The sequence below is a fragment of the Pholis gunnellus genome, assembly GCF_910591455.1.
Source record: "Pholis gunnellus genome assembly, chromosome: 9".
NCBI lineage: Eukaryota > Metazoa > Chordata > Actinopteri > Perciformes > Pholidae > Pholis > Pholis gunnellus.
In genome coordinates, this window is record NC_136535.1 from 26,475,598 (window position 1) to 26,498,485 (window position 22,888).

General features: G+C 43.1%; 2 protein-coding genes across 2 annotated transcripts in view; one reads left to right on the forward strand and one right to left on the reverse strand.

The window, feature by feature from the left end:
• Positions 1-54: 54 nt before the first annotated feature.
• Positions 55-21,110, reverse strand: supt5h (SPT5 homolog, DSIF elongation factor subunit). Its single transcript, XM_079165597.1, has 30 exons — positions 20,994-21,110; positions 20,674-20,777; positions 19,984-20,137; positions 19,820-19,888; positions 16,481-16,492; positions 16,311-16,380; positions 15,233-15,301; positions 14,701-14,766; positions 14,575-14,605; positions 14,377-14,445; positions 13,688-13,939; positions 13,261-13,350; positions 11,632-11,702; positions 11,373-11,478; positions 10,867-10,957; positions 10,039-10,175; positions 9,604-9,759; positions 9,346-9,492; positions 9,114-9,260; positions 8,362-8,487; positions 7,623-7,707; positions 5,623-5,763; positions 5,406-5,508; positions 5,010-5,137; positions 3,524-3,632; positions 3,183-3,341; positions 2,846-3,014; positions 2,565-2,762; positions 1,779-1,874; positions 55-818 (listed from the first exon to the last, which is right to left on the reverse strand). The coding sequence occupies exons 2-30, from the start codon at positions 20,755-20,757 to the stop codon at positions 489-491; spliced, it is 3,465 nt and encodes a 1,154-aa protein (XP_079021723.1). The 5' UTR covers positions 20,758-20,777; positions 20,994-21,110; the 3' UTR covers positions 55-488.
• Positions 21,111-22,086: 976 nt separating this feature from the next.
• Positions 22,087-22,888, forward strand: part of triap1 (TP53 regulated inhibitor of apoptosis 1) — a 907-nt gene continuing 105 nt past the window's right edge. Inside the window, exon 1 of the mRNA XM_079166350.1 lies at positions 22,087-22,888. This exon is cut by the window's right edge and continues 105 nt beyond it. Coding sequence (XP_079022476.1) covers positions 22,287-22,511 — 225 coding nt within the window. The 5' untranslated portion in view covers positions 22,087-22,286 and the 3' untranslated portion in view covers positions 22,512-22,888.

Below are 22,888 nucleotides of genomic sequence, written 5' to 3' on the forward strand. Positions count from 1 at the left end.
TTAAATGTGTGTGTTTGGTTGCACAGCTCAAAGTCCAACATGTAGACTAACACATGAACTGGTTCACAGTTTATTGACATGTTACACTTTCTTTAAACCTCCTCCACCAAAAAAAGTACTGACAGAATATTCAGAAAGCACTAAAAACAGATTCAGACCACTGGTGAGAATACAGTAAAGCTAACGTAAAAATTATAAAAAATCACACGACCAGAGACAGAGAGAGACAGATACAGTCAGAGAGCGAGAGAGAGAGTCAGAGAGAGAGAGAGAGAGAGAGTCAGAGAGAGTCAGAGAGAGAGAGAGAGAGAGAGAGAGAGTGAGAGTGAGAGTCAGAGAGTCAGAGAGAGACAGATACAGTCAGAGAGCGAGAGAGAGTCAGAGAGAGAGTCACAGAGAGAGAGAGAGAGAGTCAGAGAGAGAGAGAGAGAGAGTCAGAGAGAGAGTCAGAGAGAGTCAGAGAGAGAGAGAGAGAGAGAGAGAGAGAGTCAGACTGTAACTGTGGATCTAATCTGCTGTGAGAGAGTTTGTGGTTTGTCTCCTAAGAGTAATAAAAAGTGAATTCCCAGCTTGTCTTGGCCTTCGACATCACAGCCGACAGTCTCTGGTGTGTGTCTCTGTGCTCCCAGCTCACTTATGTGTCTCTGTGAGGACGTTTCAGTGTTCAGTGGTCCCCCCCCCCCCCCCAGGCGTCCCAGGAACCTCAGGTTGAGGATCTTCAGCTGGTCATCCAGCTCCATGCGCACGATGCCGTCGTCTCCGTCGATACTCAGCAGGATCCCCGTGGCCTCGCGGTCCTCTCCCAGGATCACCTTCACCTGTGAACACACGAGGTCTGAGTGAGAACATCTGGATGTGATGAGTCTAAATGCACTTTGTAGGGATGTTCCCCGAAACCCGGTTCTGAATGAGTATTGAGGTTCTGATATCGGTACTTTAGAAGTCACGGAGATCCATATTCTGGGAAACCTGTTCCAGATGTGTGTATTATTTGATTTGATAAACAATAAATAAATAAATAAATAAATATGTGAAAAATATATTAAAAATAACCAAAAAATATCCTAAAACAAGTTCTAAAATTATTATTATATTATTATTATTATTATTATTATTATTATTATTATTATTATTATATGTGAAAAAATTGTGTAAAAATTCTGAAAAATATTTGAAAATTATAAATATAAATTATTTTTAAAAAAATAGAAAAATGTTTGGAAAGAAATAGTGAAAAAATAGCTGAGAAATATGTGAAAATAATAAAAAAAAAATTGTGAGATATTGATCATCTGGACTCGTCTCGTTGACGTTAAATTATATATTAAGAATAAACAAAAAAATCCCCCAAAAGTTCTAAAAATAATCAGTAATATATGTGAAAAATGTTGCGAAAATTTTGAAAAATACTTGAACATTATCAGTAATATAAATCATTGAAAAAATGTGGGGAAATGTTTGGAAGAAATTAGTAAATATATGGAAAGAAATAGTACAAAATAAAAAAAAAGAGAGATATTGATCATCTGGACTCGTATCGTTGACGTTATATTATATATTAAAAATAAACAAAAACATCCCCCAAAAAGTTCTAAAAATAATTAGTAATACAAATTATTGAAAAAAAGTCGTAAACATCTGGAAAGAAATAGTGAAAAATGTCTGAAAATATTTATATATATATAATATCATTTGTGAGAGCTATTGATCACGAGGACTCGTATCGTTGGCGTATTTACAACCACATAAACATAAACAAAGTTCCCAGCCGTCGGTACCTTGTTGTTCTTGGTGGGCGTGATGGGCTCCAGGTGGTCGCTGCTGATGCTCACCACCTTCTCTGACTCCTGCATGAACACCGAACACATCGCTCCCTGAAGGAAAACACACAAAACACGTCAGTAAGTGATGCAAACTATGACATATTAATAAAGTGTCATGATGAGGATCATTTCAGAGCTGAACATTCATCGGCAGCTATTTTCATAGTTGATCAAATGTTATTTTTTAAGCACAAAATGTCAGAAAATCTCTTGTTTCAGCTTCTCAAATGCTGCTTATTGCCCAATATGAATATGATGTTATAAATATTATTGCCTGATGTGCAATCTTGAAGACTAAGATGAGTTGCAGACCTAAAATCATCAGAGGATGTAAATGATCTACTGAGGGATCAGCTGCATCCGGTCCTCTGGTCCTCATCTCTGTTTAATTTAAAACACGTTTCTCTTTCACAGACGAGGACTCGCTTCTCTTCAGATCAACTTCCAAAACAAGATGAAGAGTTTCAATCTTCCAAAGTCTGGTGATGGAAATAATAAACGTTCTTCTCATAATCAACACTGATATATCTGGACTCTTAAAGGGACAGTACTGATGTTCAGACGTGTGGTTGTATGAGGTAAAGCAATGTTCTGCTGTGGACTTATTTAAGGTTCAGATTCACAAAGTCTCTCAGTACTCTTTGGTACTCCAAACTCCATCTACTGTAGTAATACATTGATTAGTCTCCCTTTAACCAACAGGCGAGGAGCTGCACATCATTAGGATCATTAAGGTTTTACCGTGACGCTCCTGATGACCCCGGTCTGCCCCATCAGGTCCATGAAGGAGTCCTTCACCCGGACCAGGATGTCGGTGGTCACCCAGTCGCTGCCGCCCTGCTCGATGTTGGAGCCGGGGGTGTGAGGGTTGTAGCCTCCAGGAGAGGGCGCTCCGGGCGTCATGGGACTGTAGCCCACCGGACTGGGACTAGGACTGGCCTGTGGACACAACGAGGGTCACGCTGTCGTCACGTTCAAGTTCATTAAGAGACGGTTCTGATTACTTATGGACCGTCTCCTACCTGGTAAGCCATGGGTGAAGGTGTCGGGTGGTAGCTGGCTGGAGAGTGTGTGTTCTGGTAGCCGACCGGCGAGGGCGCCACCTGGTGGTAGCTCTGAGGACTGGGACTGGGCTGGTAGGAGCCCTGAGGGGACGGGGCCGCATAGGGAGAATACTGCTCTGTGTTGTACCTACACACACATACCATCATCATTTAGAAGAATCTAAAGCCACCAGAATGTTAAAATTCAAACATTTTATACCAGAAACGACACAAAACGTAGTTCCTGCTCTGAGCTACATTCAGACCATCGTGAAGAAGAACTCCAGAGAGCCCACAGAACATTTGAAGGACTCACATAGCAGGCGTGCCAGGCGTCTGAGGGTTGTACTGAGGGTTGACCTGTGGAGAGGGGACTTCTGGGTAACCGGGGGTCTGGGGGTTGGGGGTCCCGCCGTAGCCCTGAGGGGACGGGGAGGGCTCGTCATCGTAGCCGAAGTCGTACTCCTCCTCGTTCCTGGAGAGAAGACGCAAACGGTTTAAAAATAAAGTAAAGAACATGAAAGTAACACACACTAAGCTCTGTGTGTGTGTGTGTGTGTGTGTGTGTGTGTCTGTGAGTGTGTGTGTGTGTGTCTGTGAGTGTGTGTGTGTGTGTCTGTGAGTGTGTGTGTGTGTGTCTGTGAGTGTGTGTGTTACCTGGAAGGTGTGTTGGGGTTACTGGGGTCCCAGGCTCCACTCTGACCTGGCGTCCTGCTCCCATCATGCAATGGGGTCTGAGAGCCGTAGTGAGGCGTACGACTTCCAGCTGGAGGACAAACAAATTAAATAAGAAACGAGCGATGAGAAACACAAACATTGTTTTTTTTAATGACACGACAACATGAATGGATACAAATAAAATACTTTTTTCTAACTTTAAAATTAAACAAAAGTTAGATTCTGTTTTGAAGTTTCTGATAAAAATAAACGTCTTGACTACTTCAACGCTCTTTTAATTGGACCTTTATTATAAAATGCAGCTGCTGCATCTTTAACAACATTAACATTGTATTACTAGTTTATAGTTTACTAGTTTATAGTTTACAGTTTATAGTTTACTAGTTTACAGTTTACTAGTTTACAGTTTACTAGTTTATAGTTTACTAGTTTACAGTTTACAGTTTATAGTTTACTAGTTTACAGTTTACTAGTTTACAGTTTACTAGTTTACAGTTTACTAGTTTACAGTTTACTAGTTTACAGTTTACTAGTTTACAGTTTACTAGTTTATAGTTTACTAGTTTATAGTTTACTAGTTTACAGTTTACTAGTTTATAGTTTACTAGTTTATAGTTTACTAGTTTATAGTTTACTAGTTTATAGTTTACTAGTTTACAGTTTACTAGTTTACAGTTTACTAGTTTACAGTTTACTAGTTTACAGTTTACTAGTTTACAGTTTACTAGTTTATAGTTTACTAGTTTATAGTTTACTAGTTTACAGTTTACTAGTTTACAGTTTACTAGTTTATAGTTTACTAGTTTACAGTTTACTAGTTTATAGTTTACTAGTTTACAGTTTACTAGTTTACAGTTTACTAGTTTACAGTTTACTAGTTTACAGTTTACTAGTTTATAGTTTACTAGTTTATAGTTTACTAGTTTACAGTTTACTAGTTTATAGTTTACTAGTTTATAGTTTACTAGTTTATAGTTTACTAGTTTATAGTTTACTAGTTTACTAGTTTATAGTTTACTAGTTTATAGTTTACTAGTTTATAGTTAAGGCAGTGAAGGATTAAGCCTGCATCATTCATTTTAAGATTTATCGTTCATCATATTTTGAGTTATTGCACAAAACAAATCTAAGAGAAGCGCTGAAGCTGGACGGCAGCAAATCTGTGAAAGCGTGAGAAAGTTTTACTAAATATGAAATCAATGAGTCATGTTCTCACATTGAAAGACTTTCACTGATGAACCCACACCGAGACTCAGTGACTCACTCACAACCCAGAGGGAGCAACTCAAGCCTCATCACGACCTATCTGATGTTTCTCATGAGTCGTTTCTTAAATATGTTGTTTCACATCCGTCCCAAACCAAACCCGCGAAAGAAGAAAAATACTAAATTAACCATGAATGGAGAAAAGAAAGAAACAAATCCACAACACTAAAAAAAGAAACCAGAATAGTGTGTGTCGTACCCTCTTGTACCGGCGTCTGAGAGCCGTACATGGGCGTTCTGGATCCGGTGCCGTACATGGGGGTCTGGGAGCCGTACATGGGGGTCCGCCCGTGGGTGGAGGTCATCCCGCTGGGTCTCTTAGCTCCCCTAAAGGGAGGAGGAAGGTGAGGAAGAGGGGGATTAATGCAAGGTTAGAAACTCTGGATTACATGCTGAGAGAGACGAAGCTGATCGTGTCATTGATGCACGAACTGTAGGAGTCACGAATGTGATTTGTGTTTGTAGAAGACAGAGCATCAGACAATATTTAAAGCAGCCTTAAACATGAAAACAGAACAGATAACCATAGGTATTATTATATATTTCACTTCATCTGTAGCTGTGCATAACGGAGCGTCTGCGTGAGAGTACGTACATGGTGGTTAAGCGCTGTCTGTCTACAGAGATGGTCTGACAGGTGGAGTGAAGCTCCACTCTGGCTGTGGACTCGGTTGCGTCCTTCACCACACCAATGTAACCTGGGAAGTGTAGTCAAACTCATCAGCATCGTCATTTACACACAAAACAAGATGGCAGACTGCAGAACACTCAGAACTTTGTCACATTGGTGTGGTGTTCTGTCACTGGTTTACCTTTGTAGGGACCCTGTGAGATTCGGACCGTCTGACCAATCAGCTCGTTGTCTCTTCGTCCTCTGCCCCGCCCCATCCCACCTCCTCCTCCTCCTCCACCACCTCCTCCTCCACCTCCTCCTCCTCCTCTCTGTGGAGAACCTGCAGGACGACAAACACATCAACACAAAGTCAGTGTTTGATTGATCTTCTTCATGTGGGAGGAGCTTACCTCCGCGTACGGACCAACGAACCAACCATCGCTGACGTAAACACTGTTTCTGTTTTATAAGTGAAAATAACCAGAAATATTCAGTGTCCAGCAAGTCACATTAATCTGGTTTACTGCAGCCGTTTGAACCCACAATGAACTAACCTGCTTTTTAATTGCAACAAAATGCTTGTTTTCTGAATGGAGTTTGGATCGATCGATGCTAATCTTTGCTAACATCGTAGCAGCTCCATCAACACCCAAAACAACGTTAAAAACGACAGCATTATTGTTTATGCACGTAGAATTCTGTCCGGTCGCTCTAGAAATACGAGTTACCATCATTCTCATTGATTGTAATAAACTTTGTAGCTTCGCTGTGGACAGTCAACTCTTCACCGACTGAACTCTTCACTCGTGAAGAAGCTTCACGTTAAACCCGGAAATAAATAAGTGATCGACATTTATACATTCTTAGAAAGTTACTTTTTATGTAAACTCACAAGCTAAATTGTGTCAAAAACCCAACTGAAGTTAAAGCGACACAAAGGTGTTATATATTAATACTCAGCAGCAGCTAGTAAACATGTTATTTTCAATAATTAATCTGCACTTTATTCACCTCGAGCATGTAGAACTTAAGACTCAGCTACTCGCCCGAAAGCAAACGTCCCATTATTAGACGATAACTTATCGAAGCTGAAGTATGTCGTGTATCTCCAACAGTTCTAAATAAAGATGACTCAACATCTTAACGTCTTGTCAGAAGTTATGGTTATAAAGTGAGCTGTAAAAGTCTCAGAGATTTATCTTTCCCTGGTTTTTGGCGGAGCACTTTATTAAAAACGTAACGGGCCAAACAAAATCTTTAGGAGATTTAGGAGATTTACGAGTGTTTGTCTGGTTTGGATCCAGCTGGAGAGCAGAGAGGCCGTGACATCACATCACAGCCGTCACACCGAGCAGAGCAATGCATCAAAGAACGCTTGTTCTGATTGGCTGAGAGCAAAGCTGCGCAAACAGCAGCTTATCTCTAGATGTGGGTATAAATAGGAATGATTCTTTGTTCTGGTTGTTTTAGTCGATGCCTTCACTGATAACCGGCACTCACGGCAGAAAGCAACACGTTCCTTCTGCAACCGTACGGAGCAACAACCAATCCGCAACCAGGAAATCAATAACGACTCTTTAGTCGCTTTAACATGACGTATCGATTCATCGGTTACCTTTCAGAGACATTCTGAATCACTTCTTACTTCATACAATGTCAGGAAGTAGCTACAAATTCACCAAATCTTTTGTTTTGTTCAGTTTAACGTCATAGACGACATCAGAAAGCAACAAATGCTCACGTTTTAAACAGACGACATGTGAGCTTTGTGGCGTTTGGTTGTGGATCACGTGAAATATTCACCAATAAAAACACGTCTGAGGAATGTATGAAGGAAATCAAATAGTTTACAGGATGTTCAACACATCTAAGACTTCTTTACAGGGTTTGTGTGAAGGTAATAAAGTAGTTTAACTACAATCCCTCCTCAGGAGGAGATTGATTCACGGTTACTCTCGTCATCTTTGTGTTCGTCCTCTGGCCTTTAGGAGAATAATGCTTTGAATATAAACAAAGCTGAAGTGTGAATGATGGGTTATTAAGATAAAACCTGTTGAGAGTGGACTTCAGAAGCCTCTTGTGAGGATGTAAATCACATTTAAATGAGTCAGATTCACCGGTGGAAGCGTGTAACGTCGCTGCGAGCAGCTTTGAAGCAGCAGCATTATTGCTGGTGTGCGTTTAGTTTGAGACACTCACTTCCTCCTCCGTGGTGCATCGGGCTGCTGATTCGAGGGCTCATTGGAGCGAATCCTCCCACGGTGAAGTTGGTCACGTCTCTGGGCTGAAAGAGAAACAAGAGCTCAGAGTCACAGAGAGAAAAGGCTGGTGGGCTTTTATTTTGAAAGATGGAAGGAAATGTGTCATTGTGAGAGTTCACAGTTCATCAAATACTCAATTCAAGTGATAACAAATGCTGCTGATACGTCAAAACTGCCTCGTTCATCACAGCCAGAAGCTGTAAAAAGTGTCATTAACGTCAGATTTGTATCTTCCTGACGCTGCTTGAACGCATCACGTGTGACGAACTCTTCCATCAGAAAAAAGCACCAAAACTAAAAGCTTAAAACTGATATTTCATCCAAAAACATTATTTCAGTGTTTCCAATTTTTACACATTTAATACAAAATAAAAGAAATTCTGCTTTCATTTTTTTGTTCTTTTTTAATGATTGATGTCATCATAACTCTGTTATTCTCACTAAAGACATTTTCTATTCTCTCTACTTCTAGTCACCATGGTTCTGTTTCATAGAGGAGCAGGGCTTTTATTTTGAAGAGGAAAAACGAGACCACAGAGAGAGAGATGACAAAGACATGGCTTCATGACCACAGGTGTCATTTAATCCTCATTGTGAGTGAAACAAACTCGACTCCGCCTCCGTGTGTCTTTGAATGAATCTCCTCATCCACTGATGTGAGAATCTGTCACACTGACCTTGGATCCACCGGCCAGCACCAGGTGTCTGGTCTTGCAGACGAACATCCCTCCGTTCTCCACCAGCTTCTTACAGTGGAGGAAGGCGAAGCCTCGGAACAAGTGACGGATCTCTCCTTCACGGCCCTGCAGGAGGAACGAGCAGCCTTCAGTCCAAAGACACGAATCCTAAAAACTCCTGATTCAGTCCTCAACAGAAAGCTTCTGTTTAACCCTCTGAACCACAAAACGCACCGACCAGATTACAAACTATGTTTTTATGCAAAAACTACACCGTTCATCACAGCCAGAAGGTTTTTATCTCTCCGACGGTCCTTGAACACATCACGTGTGATGAACGCTTCCATCAGAAAAAGCTGCCGAACGGAAGCTTAAAATCGTGATATTTCATAAAAACATTTTATTCTACATGTCTACTTTAAAAAAGAGGAGAGGAGAGAGGAGAGAGGAGAAGAGAGGAGAGGAGAGGAGGAGAGAAGAGAGAGGAGAGGAGGAGAGGAGAGGAGGAGAGAAGAGAGAGGAGAGGAGGAGAGGAGAGGAGGAGAGGAGAGAGGAGAGGAGGAGAGGAGAGAAGAGAGGAGAGGCTGAAACATGTGAATAGTTTAATATATAAAACACGTGGAGCCTCCATATTTTCCAACATTTTGAGTTCAGATGTTTAAACAACAGACTGAAATAAAAATGACAAACCATGAAGAGAATATTTTGGAAGCTGCAGGATCTCAAGCAGACAGAACGAGCGGTGAACGTACCGAGTGCGGCCCGTCGATGACCTTGACGATGTCCTTGACGTGGATGTTGTTCTGCTCTGAGTCCAGCGCCACGGCGAAGCGGTTGTCCTTCCTGCGGTTCACCGCCTGGTGCCGCACCGTCGTGACCTTCCCGTGCATGTTCAACACCTGAGAGACACGCAGCAAACGTCTCACTCGGCTTTATACTTTGGGAACGTCCACCGAGCTTCGGGCTAAACTAGCAGACCGTTACCTGAAACGTCTCTCTCTCCAGCCGGACGATGACCCCGACGGTCTGCGGGTCCAGCTGGACCAGCTCCCCCCACTCGTGCTGTCCTCCCGCGTCCACGCCGGATGCCGTCTCCGAGCAGAGCTGCAGGTCTCTGGGCAAAACCTTCAACTGCACAAACACGCAGAGGGTGAGACGGGAGAGGTCACGCCTGAACATCCCCTCCAGACAGTCGATTGTTTCGTCCCGTTTACGTGTTAATGACTCAGCGCCATTAAATACCTCGTGCATGGTGAGGTCGGAGAAGAGGATGACGAAGTTCTCCTCCACTCTGACGATGAGGCCGGTGTCGCCCTCGTACCGGCCGGCGATCACCTTCACGTGGTCGCCCATCCGGAAGTATTTTCTTAACTCGTGAGCCGGAAACTCCAGAGGGTCCTGAGAGAACACACACACACACACACACACACACACACACACACACACACACACACACACACACACACACACACACACACACACACACACACACACACACACACACACACACACACACACACACACTTCGGTCGGTGCTCATTGTTTTTAATGACGGTTTGGTTTTAAGGTTATGGTTAGAAGTTAGAATTAGCTTTAGGTTACGGATGACGTCAATGAGGGTCCTCACAGGTATAGGAAGACAAACGTGTGTGTGTGTGTGTGTGTGTGTGTGTGTACCTTCAGGTCCTCGTGCTTGGGCATGATGGTGATCTTGTTGCCGTCCACACTGAGGATTTTTCCCTGCAGGTTGATCAACTCTCCCTCACAAACCTCCACGTTGTCGCCGGCCTGCAGGTTGTGTTCACGCTCTTTACCTGCATGCACACACACACACACACACACACACACACACACAATATATAACTTTTCATACATTTTGCATTAAAGTCTTTATTCAAGAACTGAACTATAATAAACAAGAAGTTAAAAACTGTTAAATAAATAAAATATTCCACATCATCACATCAACTCCTAAACTGTTTAAAAGCAGTTTAAATATCAGAGAACGTCTGCAGTCAAAGCTATGGAAGCTCATTCCCTCCAGCAAAAAAAAAAAAAAAGAAATCCACCAAAAAATTAAAAAAAAAGATCATGAGGTTTTTACAATAATATATTTTAATCTCGATCATGATTTTTTTTTAAACTTTTTTCCGGCTAAATAAAATAATAATAAAAAAAAACATCATCTTTTTTTTTTTTTTTGCTGCAGGAATGGGCTTCCATACAAATCCTGTAATCAGTTAAAATTCATTTGTTTTCATAACTTCAACAAACTCAATTCAAAAGCTTCACTTTTTACTGTCATTTTCAAACAGTTCTCTCAGTTTGCATTAACTTCAGGTCCCACAACCTTTATAGGAAATGATTTTTATGGATAAAACATTCTCTGCAGGCAATAAACTCACTTATGCTTCACTTTGACCTGATCAACAGTACCTAACGTTAGCCTGTAGCTAACACACACACACACACACACACACACACACACACACACACACACACTACCTGACTCGGTGACCACCTCCAGGTCGATTCCTTCCGGCTGGTCCTCAAACTTCTCGAGCTCCGACAGCGTCGGCTTCACTCCGTCTGTGATCTGTCAGAGGAACCAAACAAAGACCGTCTTCAGTGTTCAGAGTGAAGAGGCAGCAGGTAAAGGAGAGATCACACGACACGACTCTCGGCCTTGTGATCTGGAACTCGGTTTGGTTTTCACACTACATGACTGACCAACTTGGATCCTTTACCTGGAGGAACCACCTCCGGTTCTAAGAAGCGTCTTAAAGCTGCATTCTCTCTAGTGTCCACCAGGGGGCGACTCCTCTGGTTGTATAGAAGTCTATGAGAAAATGACTCTACTTCTCTCTTGATTCATTACCTCAGTAAACATTGTAAACATGAGTTTGGCTTTAAAACTGTCTGCAAGTGGAGAATCAGGGCTCAAGTCGACAACCGAATGAGGAAAACGCAGCGTTTATTTAAAGAGTTTCTCCTGAAAGACAAAGACTCACCACAGCCGACATGGCGAAGCTCTTGAACAGGAATCCTTTGCGGCTGTAACGGTTCCCCTCAAAGATCATGAAGTCTCCGTCGTGGCTGACCTCTCCTCCCAGAGACCTGTCAATCAAACCATCACCCGTCAGTCAGAGAGACTCACACTGTTCACTGCACCAGATAGATGTTAAAAAGACTTAACGAGTGAAGAACAAAAAAGACTGATACCGTTAGAATAAATACATCAAACCGTCACAATGGTTTTAGAGAGTTTACCTGATCTTCTCCGCATCAAACAGCCTCTGAGCCGGTCGCTTAAACTTCTTCCTCTTAGCAAACCAGTCTTTCTACAGACAGACAGACAGAGAGAGACAGAGAGACAGACAGACAGAGAGAGAGACAGAGAGACAGACAGACAGAGAGAGAGACAGACAGGAGGTCAGAGGTTAACTATCAGTACAGAGAATCAAGTGGAAGAACAGCATGTGCTGGCGTGTTTCTTGGTGCGTGTTGTGTGTGTTGCCGTGTTTCTTGGTGCGTGTTGTGTGTGCTGGCGTGTTTCTTGGTGCGTGTTGTGTGTGTTGCCGTGTTTCTTGGTGCGTGTTGTGTGTGTTGCCGTGTTTCTTGGTGCGTGTTGTGTGTGTTGGCGTGTTTCTTAGTGCGTGTTGTGTGTGTTGCCGTGTTTCTTGGTGCGTGTTGTGTGTGCTGGCGTGTTTCTTGGTGCGTGTTGTGTGTGTTGCCGTGTTTCTTGGTGCGTGTTGTGTGTGTTGCCGTGTTTCTTGGTGCGTGTTGTGTGTGTTGCCGTGTTTCTTGGTGCGTGTTGTGTGTGTTGCCGTGTTTCTTGGTGCGTGTTGTGTGTGTTGCCGTGTTTCTTGGTGCGTATTGTGTGTGTTGGCGTGTTTCTTGGTGCGTGTTGTGTGTGTTGGCGTGTTTCTTGGTGCGTGTTGTGTGTGTTGGCGTGTTTCTTGGTGCGTGTTGTGTGTGTTGGCGTGTTTCTTGGTGCGTGTTGTGTGTGTTGCCGTGTTTCTTGGTGCGTGTTGTGTGTGTTGCCGTGTTTCTTGGTGCGTGTTGTGTGTGTTGCCGTGTTTCTTGGTGCGTGTTGCCGTGTTTCTTGGTGCGTGTTGTGTGTGTTGGCGTGTTTCTTGGTGCGTGTTGTGTGTGTTGCCGTGTTTCTTGGTGCGTGTTGTGTGTGTTGCCGTGTTTCTTGGTGCGTGTTGTGTGTGTTGCCGTGTTTCTTGGTGCGTGTTGTGTGTGTTGGCGTGTTTCTTGGTGCGTGTTGTGTGTGTTGCCGTGTTTCTTGGTGCGTGTTGTGTGTGTTGGCGTGTTTCTTGGTGCGTGTTGTGTGTGTTGGCGTGTTTCTTGGTGCGTGTTGTGTGTGTTGGCGTGTTTCTTGGTGCGTGTTGTGTGTGTTGGCGTGTTTCTTGGTGCGTGTTGTGTGTGTTGCCGTGTTTCTTGGTGCGTGTTGTGTGTGTTGGCGTGTTTCTTGGTGCGTGTTGTGTGCGTTGCCGTGTTTCTTGGTGCGTGTTGTGTGTGTTGCCGTGTTTCTTGGTGCGTGTTGTGTGTGTTGCCGTGTTTCTTGGTGCGTGTTGTGTGTGTTGGCGTGTTTCTTGGTGCGTGTTGTGTGTGTTGGCGTGTTTCTTGGTGCGTGTTGTGTGTGTTGGCGTGTTTCTTGGTGCGTGTTGTGTGTGTTGGCGTGTTTCTTGGTGCGTGTTGTGTGTGTTGGCGTGTTTCTTGGTGCGTGTTGTGTGTGTTGCCGTGTTTCTTGGTGCGTGTTGTGTGCGTTGCCGTGTTTCTTGGTGCGTGTTGTGTGTGTTGCCGTGTTTCTTGGTGCGTGTTGTGTGTGTTGGCGTGTTTCTTGGTGCGTGTTGTGTGTGTCGGCGTGTGCTGGTGTGTGTCTGTTCCTACCAGACTCATCTTGGCCTTGATGCGGTCCAGGTCTATACGAGGGATCATTTTCAGAGAGATAGTGTTCTGACTCGGCTCCACGTAGTCCACCTGGAAGAACCCATGAAGAAGACATCAACACAGAGCTCATTACTCTCACCATCAACCAACACATCAAAGAAACGTCAATCCTCTTTTTAATGATTGATGTCACTAAAGACATGTTCTATTCTCTCTACTTCTAGTCATCATGGTTCTGTTTCATAGAGGAGCAGGACTTTTATTTTGAAATATAAAACGAGAGAGCGAGAGATGTGACGGGAGCAGAAAGAATGCCCAGAAAGTGCTTTGAGGGTTAAACTACAGAGTTAAAACGATTATCTAAACGTATTTAGTGAACCTCACACATGAGCCCTCTAGAAGCCCCGGTGTAGCTCTGCGTGGGTACCTGAGCGATGTCGTCCTTGTACAGGCCTCTCTTCAGCCGGACCCAGGACTTGGGCTTCAGGTTGGTGACCTCTTTGACCACCTTGAGGACGTCCGTCATCTCCTTGATGGGCACCATCTGCTGGTTCCAGAGGCCCATCCTCAGGTTGCCGATGCCCTCGATGGCCGACTTCACGTGCGTCTGCTTGTACGACTCCACGTAGATGTAACCTTTGACGTGGTCCGGGGCCACCACGGACTTGATCTGGAGGGGCTGTGGAGTCAAAGGGGACAGAATTCATTTAAAGCATCTCAACGCTGATAGGCCATCGCAACACAGTGGCACACAATGTTTTCGCGCCATCGCGAATACGCGTCACTCCAGTCTCATTGCATCTGTGCAGAGACTTTGTGTGTGATCTACTCGCACCAATAATTAGATGTAACGGTCACCAATAGGTGGACCGTGGTCTGGGTTCCGGACGCCGTTGCATCCGGATCTGGACCCATAACCGATGGATAAATTGATGATAATTAATGTTCATAAAATGTGTAAACTGATCATAAATCAGCCACACAGAGAGAACTTCTTTCCTCCAGAAGGACTCAATTAGTTGTGAAATTAAGATTCTCACAAACCTCAGAGTTCAGCCTCACCGGCCAATCAGAGCAGAGCATTCAAATAAGTGTTAAAATAAAGCAGTTTCTCACCGTGTCGGTGAACTGGTAGGCGATGAACTTCCTCATCAGGGCGATGGCCGTCACTCTCTCCTCTCCGATCTACCAAGACAGGATATGATGAGGTCGTGTGTGTGTGTGTGTGTGTGTGTGTGTGTGTGTGTGTGTGTGTGTGTGTGTGTGTATGTATGTGTGTGTGTGTTTGTGTGTTCGTCCCAGATGAAAACACACCTTACACTTCACCGTCCACAGATTGGGATCCCTGATGAAAACAAAACACGGAAACATTAAGAAAAAGGAACGTCCTGATCTACGAGGTGTCTCGATGCTGATTGGTTGATGAGCGATCACACGTACTTGACTCCAGGAAGTAGTTGCTGCTGGGTGATGTCATCGGAGAGCTCCTCGGACCCTCCAGAGTAGCTGCACACCACAGAAGAAGAAACAAGAGGGTTATGATCACGTGCAAAAGTTGTTTTTGAAATGAAGCTTCCTGGTTGAGTGAAAGTTTCAAAATAAAACGTCAAATCAATCAGAGAGTAAAAGTTCTTTAATACTTCAATAATAATAAACACAAACCTTGTTTTCACTGATGAGCGAACATCGATGAAACTCCGCACTTTAATCTCAGAGAATATCTGACTTCTTTTCTAGAACGTTTTTATTTTCTTTCTCGTCAATAATTAGTGCATTAATCTCAGAGAATATTCTTCGTTTTTTTCCGTAAATTTACAGCATTAAATCTCAGGAAAGTCAGAGTTTCTTTCTTGGAATATTAACCCCTCCACCAGCTCTGAAGTTAATATTACAACGACTCAAATACTCAAACAAATACAGGTTTGATTCTTTCTGCAGCTGAAGGTCAGAGTTAAAGAACAAAGATACTCACTGCTCCCCTCCGGAGGATTTGGCGTATTTCCTCATGTAGTATTCACCCAGCGCCTCCTCTCTGGAGTCTCTGCAACACACAATCAACACGCAATCAACACACAATGAACACACAATGAACACGCAATCAACACACAATCAACACACAATGAACACACAATCAACACACAATCAAAACGCAATCAACACGCAGTCAACACGCAGTCAACACACAATCAACACGCAATCAAAACGCAATCAACACGCAGTCAACACGCAATCAACACGCAGTCAAAACGCAATCAACACGCAATCAACACAATCAAAACGCAATCAACACGCAGTCAACACGCAATCAACACACAATCAACAACACACAATCAACACGCAGTCAACACACAATCAACACAATCAAAACGCAGTCAACACGCAATCAACACACAATCAACAACACACAATCAACACGCAGTCAACACACAATCAACAACACGCAATCAACATGCAATCAACACGCAATCAACAACACGCAATCACCATGCAATCAACACACAATCAACACGCAATCAACAACATGCAATCAACACTCAACACACAATCAACACGCAACATAAATCCACTCAGGAAAGAGCTTTTGTGAGGAAGCACAGTGGACGTGACGGGTTGCGTGTTGGATTCCGTAGAGACTGCATCCGGTGCTACATTATGACAGAACCGAGCACCGATACGCTCTCATGTTATCGGTTCGTTTAAACGTTTAGGTGTAATTTAATATCACGATACAGAATCTATTTCTGCTCTCTGAGACAGCGAACAGTGATGACGCTACGATAACTACGCTCGTTGTGCAATAAAACCTTCACGACACGTTATCAATACGCCGGATCAACGAGCACCAACATGATAATATATTAAAAAAAAAAAATTAATAATTAAAAAGAAGTATAAATGAGAGTAGTTGTAACGATAAACATCCTAAATTCTGTATAATTGATGTTTCTAAACACAAAGAATGTTTTTGTGGAGCTCTGAAAGCACGGAAAGCTGGTTGTGAAGCAGATAAAAGGCTTTAAGATAAAGAGAGATGTGAAGGCTTCCGTTACCTCCAGAGGTTCTGCAGCCGTCTGGACCCGGAGTGGTCTTCATCCAGAACCACATGGTCGATGTTTGACACTGAGAGGGACACACAGGAAGAGGTTAAACTCATGTTGCATGTGAAACTAAATGAATTGAGAGTAAAATAATCAATGAATGGAGTTTAGAAGAGACGTACCTTCAGCCTCCTCTGCTCAGGACCGACCAGTGAGAGAGAAGGAGGGAGGAAGAGGAGGAGGAGGGAAGAGGAAGAGCAGGAGCAGAGATAAAGGCAATAAACAAGGAGCAATGCAAGGAAACAGGGAGCAGTGAGGAAAGTAGGAAGAGAGACAAGGAGGGGTGGCGATAAAAGGGTGAAGCAAAAAACAGAAGAAGAAGAAGAGAAAGAAGAAGAAGAAGAAGAAAATAAAGTTGGATTAACGCGAAGCAGCAGCAAAGAGGAGGATGAAGAGGAGGATGAAGAGGACAGAAGCCAAAAGACATTCATCATCATCATCATCATCAGGAAGCAGCAACACAAAGCATGATGGGAGAAAACACAAACACACACAGATTAATGGTGACTGTACAGCACAGAAATAATAAAAAACACAACACATGACCGGTGAAGGTTAAAGTGAAGCTACAGCAGAAACAAAACACGACGGATCAGAAGACTCCGACAGCGTATCTCTATAAGTCTCTTCATTATTATGGTAATGAGGTATAATAATGTGTTTAGCGCTCGTGTTAGAAGTTAAACAGCTCATAATTCATCTCTAATATCTGTTTCATATTCATGTGAAAACATCTCCTTCAAACTACTGGATTTATTCTAGTTTATCACCAAAACTACATTTTACAGATGACATGTGAACACATCATTATAACGTTATAATGTACCTTCAGCCAGTACTCATGTTCACTGAGCAGAGCCTGAAGGCATCATGATGTCACTGAAGTGAACCTCTGTTGGTTAGCCGTTAGCGGTGCTGCTAACGTTACTAGCTCTCCTCTGATTGGTTGTTTACAATGAAACATGATCAGAGATCAGAGACTAGAAACACAAGTTCTACTGAGTCAGAAAAACTTTATTTACACTGTGATGGTTAACGTTAAACTTTATTTACACTGTGATGGTTAACGTTAAACTTTATTTACACTGTGATGGTTAACGTTAAACTTTATTTACACTGTGATGGTTAACGTTAAACTTTATTTACACTGTGATGGTTAACGTTAAACTTTATTTACACTGTGATGGTTAACGTTAAACTTTAGTTACACTGTGATGGTTAACGTTAAACTTTAGTTACACTGTGATGGTTAACGTTAAAACTTTATTTACACTCTGATGGTTAACGTTAGACTGTGGAGTTAATCTTAGGTTCACATTCTGTTTATTATAAATCACTGAGTGAGTTTAACTTTCATGTTATTTTTAAGTATTTCTTGACGTTAAACACACATCTGCTGTCATGATGTTTGTGTTAACTGTTAGAAAGGGGCGGAGTTTGTTCTAACCAATCAGCAGTGACCAACCTATCTGTCCCATCCACCTCATTTTATATTTAATTCTCTTAAACATCACGTCTGGTGTTTCTCTATATTTGTCAACATTGTGTTGGTCCGTCTCTCAACACGGTCTGACTTCCTGTCTGTGGTCCATTGGTTCCTACAGAAGAGTTTAATCTCTAAAAGCAGAAATATATAGTTTCATCAAACAGCTGGTAGTTTTTATCAACTAAACAAGAGGAAATGGAGCATTTCCGCCTTAAAAGCACTGACTGGTTCAGTTTATTTTCCCAACTGGATAGACAGAAGTCATTGAAGGCAACATCAGACCTATTTAAATGCAGTTCAGAGGTCTTTGAACGCAGCGACGATCGAGAAATTTTCCCGGTTCTGATTTTGTTTCTACTGTACTTCTGCCTTTAGTGATTCTATGCATTACCATGTGCCACAGAAAAAGCTCCAACCACAGCGGTTAGTTCAGAAATAAATAAACATGGCAGCCGTCTACCAGGTAGCAGCGTCGGGCAAACGATCACACTGGGTTCTCTGAAGGTGGAACTACGATAAAACAAAACCAGATTCATTCTGAAGGACCGAAACAAGACTTTAAGTTTCATTCATGTGTTCACATCTGGTTTTATCTCACGATAAAATGTGAACACACATTTGCTACAAGTCATTTTAGCTTTATAGCCAATGTAATGTAATGCAGTGGTGGATTTGCCCTCAGTGCTTCCTGGTCGTTGTGCCTCACAAATACAGCTGAGATGAGATGAGTTAACACTTTCTGGGAACATGGATTTGATCTATTCCATCTGCTGCAGATACGAATCGATATTAAAACATGGAAACACGGTGAGCAGGAGAGTATCTGGAGTAGAATTACCGTTAACTGAAGAGGACATGCATGACAAGAGACAGAGAGAGAGAGTTAAACAGGCTCTCTGCTGCACGTCAGCTGCAACACCCTCAACACTCAACACACACGTCCAGAGGCCGCTTCACACCTCGAGGTCCAAACCAGGTTCTCCTACGTTGACCTTTGATCCGGTTTGTTTTGGTTCCACACTGCAATCGAGTACACTGAAGGACTCTACATGACATACCTACGGCCGTCTCCGTCAGCTACGCCCTGTCTTCATCAACTCCATCAACTACGCCCGTCTCCATCAACTACGCCCGTCTTCATCAACTACGCCCCATCTCCATCAACTACGCCCGTCTTCATCAACTACGCCCCATCTCCATCAACTACGCCCGTCTTCATCAACTACGCCCCATCTCCATCAACTACGCCCCGTCTCCATCAACTCCATCAACTACGCCCCATCTTCATCAACTCCACCCCATCTTCATCGCCTACGTCCCTTCGTCGTGGCCTACGTCCTGTCTCCTACATCCTGTCATTGTCACCTCCTACATCCTGTTGTCATCACCTAGGTGAGCAGCATCTGATACTTGACATCGATTAATTTGTTGACAGGCGTGTGTCGTCCCTAACAGTTTGAATGAGCGGAGATAACTCAGTATTTATTGAGTCGTCGTGTGATACCGCGGCTCGATTCGTTTTGTTATGTTTTTTCCAGTTCTGACGACAGCCGTCAGAACTTCCTGCAATTGGTCCGAAAGTCTGAACCATCCAAAAAAAAACAAATGTTCACGCTAGAAACAAACAGAATCCTAGTTCAGTTTGACCTGGACCCAGACCCGCTCTGTGGAGGTTTCACATCTGAATTTTTTGTTTTGGATCAACCTGAAAAGTCAGAAAGTCCGGACCAAACGAGGTGTGAAAGGCTCTAAGATCAATTCAGTGCTTCTATAAAATCAAACCACATCATGTAGAGGAAATAAATCTAAACTACACTGAATACAGACTTTACAGTGACTGTAACACGGATGTGACAGTCAGCACATTGTAGGACTGTTTGACTCAGCAAAGAGGAAAAAAGGCGATCAACACCACCTGAAGAATAAAATATGAAAAAGCTCTGTTGATGCCCTCTGAACAGGTCGAGTTCCTCACCTTTCTCCAGAATGTCTTCAGCTCCTTCCTCCCACTGATCTTCTTCATCCTCATACTCATCGTCCACATCTGGACAGAAACAACACAGAAGACAAGTGTTGAAACTCGAGGAACAGTTGATTCGTTCAAACGATTTAAAAAGGAGGCGAGTAGTCGACTCGTACCGGCTTCGTCCAGGATGAACCCTCCGTGTCTCGGCTTCTTCCGGGGACGGTCGTCGTCGTCCTCCTCTTCCTCCTCATCGTACTCCTCCTCCTCTTCCAGGTCCTCTCCTTCCTCCTCTGCTACCTTGTCGCTGCCCACGGGGCTCCCCGTCTCCTGCACGTCAAAACAAAGGATCAGAGGTGGAGGAAGTATTCAAATCCTTTATATTAACATTATTACTAATATAATAACATGATTACATTTGGAACCAGCAAATGTTTTACATTAAAAAAATGACTTCAACCATCAAAATAGTTTCACGTTAATTTTCTGTCAATACATGAATATTAAATATTTTAATATGTAAAGTAACTAAAGCTGTCCGATAGATAAAGTAGAGCAGAAGTAGAAAAAAATACTCAAGTACAAGTACCTCAAATGTGTACTTAACATCCTACCTAAACAAACTTAAGTACACAACAAATTGTACAGTAATAACGTATCTATTAGCACAATATTGCAGCATATATCCCACTTTAACGCTACATGAAGTCACAATGTTTACTGTTCAGTTAGCATCACTTAGCTTAGCGGTTGGCATACCTCATTCTCTTCTACTGTTCAGTTAGCATCACTTAGCTTAGCGGGTTAGCATATCTCATTCTCCTCTACTGTTCAGTTAGCATCACTTAGCGTAGCGGTTAGCATACCTCCGCCTCCGCCTCCTCGGCCTCTCCGTCGCTGCTCCGCTCACTCTGGTTGTCGGAGAAGTCGCTGTCATCGCTGTCAGACATCGTGGAGCTCCGGCAGCAGACTTAATACAAATAATTTCACTTAAAAGATTGAATTAAAAAAACAAAAACAAAACATGGCCGAGCGGCTAACGGCTAAAGCTAAAGTAGCCGCGAAGCATCCGGGTCATAACAATCAAAGAGGGGCCTAGCAAAGCATGCTAACGTTAGTTTACGTGAATATCTCAGGAACAGCGAGAATCAAACGTTAGCCGATGGGTTACCCGGATGTTACTTACCCGTTTTAACTCCCGCTTGTGTTTGATATGTTGTAGGTTGCCGAATAAATGCAAATACCGGCTTATTTTCCACTAGTCTGATGCTCCTCACGTCGTCTTTGGGAGAACCGCGAGATTTCCGAAAGCTGCGTAAACTCTCGCGGGATTTTTTTTAGACGGTGTTTGGGTTAAAAGAAGAAGAGGTCTCACTCTGACACTGTTTTTGGAAAATTACAGATTACAGTTACAGATACACAAACTGAAAGACAATGGTGGAAGGACTACTCAGTAGTAATTACACAGTGTAGAAAATACTCTGTTACAAGTAGAAGTATTATCATCAAAATATACTTAAAGGACCGACATGGTTCAAACATTTAAGATACAGTCTGACAGGTGTAATGTATGTGGAAATCCCTTAGCACCACCACGAGAGGCCACGACCTGAAACTACAGGTACAGCACCAGCCTGGTTTCTTTGCTAGCAGAACAACACCACGATGGAACAGCCTGGGTCAAGAAACAGTCAGCGCCTCCTCAATTAACGCATTCAAGACCAGCCTAGAGAGGGAATGGCAACATCATCAAAGCCTGCATCAATACTTATTCTCCTGCTAGTTCACGTCCAGTCTCACACACTGAGTTAATGCAACTAAAAATCCTTGAGACTCAACGAATTTCAGATGAGGATCAAGCCAGCACCTTGTTAAAGGGTCTCAATACTCCAACGGGTAATGACCTTTACTAAAGGTCGTCTATTTGTTTATTAAAGTTGTTTTTTAATCTACAATATAACTACTTATCAAAGAAATTAAGTAGAAAGTAATATTTCCCTCTGAATGGAGGGAAAGTACACACAAGCAGGAAATGGAAGTACCTTAAGAAATGCACTGAAGTAGAGTACTCGAGTAAATGTACTTATTTACTTTCCACCGTTAACAATCTCAGTTTATTTCATCAAAGACAAAGTACAAAAATACAAAGTCGTTTTTTTTCTTAATTTCTCCATTTTTATTAAAAAAAGAAAGAATTTCAGACATGAACATAATAAAAAGACTTTAAATATTATCAAAATTCACATAAAATATTGAAAATTGGGTTAATTCCTCGCGGAGTGATTCCTCCTCCTCAGTGAAATAACATCTCTGATAACGTGGTGACGTGTATCCGTCTGACGTTGCGCTCTCAAACAACCAGCCAATCACATCACGCGGCTCAAGGAGAGTCGCGGAGTTGCTGTTGTTGATTTTTTAAAGACTCTTTTCTTCTGCTTCCTCGTCGCGTTCAGCGGGGTTTTAAAACCGTCGAAGAAGAATGAACAGCGTCGGAGAGGCCTGCACCGACCTGAAGCGGGAGTACGACACGTGCTTCAACCGCTGGTTTGCGGACAAATTCCTGAAGGGGGACCGGAGCGGGGACCCGTGCACCGAGACCTTCCGGAAGTACCAGCGGTGCGTGCAGAAGGCCATCCAGGAGAAGGACATCCCGGTGGACGGGGTGGACTTCATGGGGCCCGACAAGGACAAGACCGAGACCTGAAGGAGAGAGACCCGACCAGAGGATCGATAGAGACGGAGGAGATCAATACGAGAGTGTGTGTCCACTGAGCATGCGCAGAGCTGCTGCTGAAACCACACACAGGAGCCTGAACAGTGTGTGTGTGTGTGTGTGTGTGTGTGTGTGTGTGTGTGTGTGTGTGTGTGTGTGTGTGTGTGTGTGTGTGTGTTGCTGCTTTAAAACACACAGAACTGATCCTGGAACAGTTTGTTGTGTGTGCGCGTGCATTGAACATGAATGTGAGCGGCTGTTGTTACCGGATGAATCGGCAGAGCGAGGCTGATCACTGATGACGTCATAAACAGAGTTTTGGACATTTTTCTTTAATTTCTGACATTTGATGAACTAAAGGATTCACA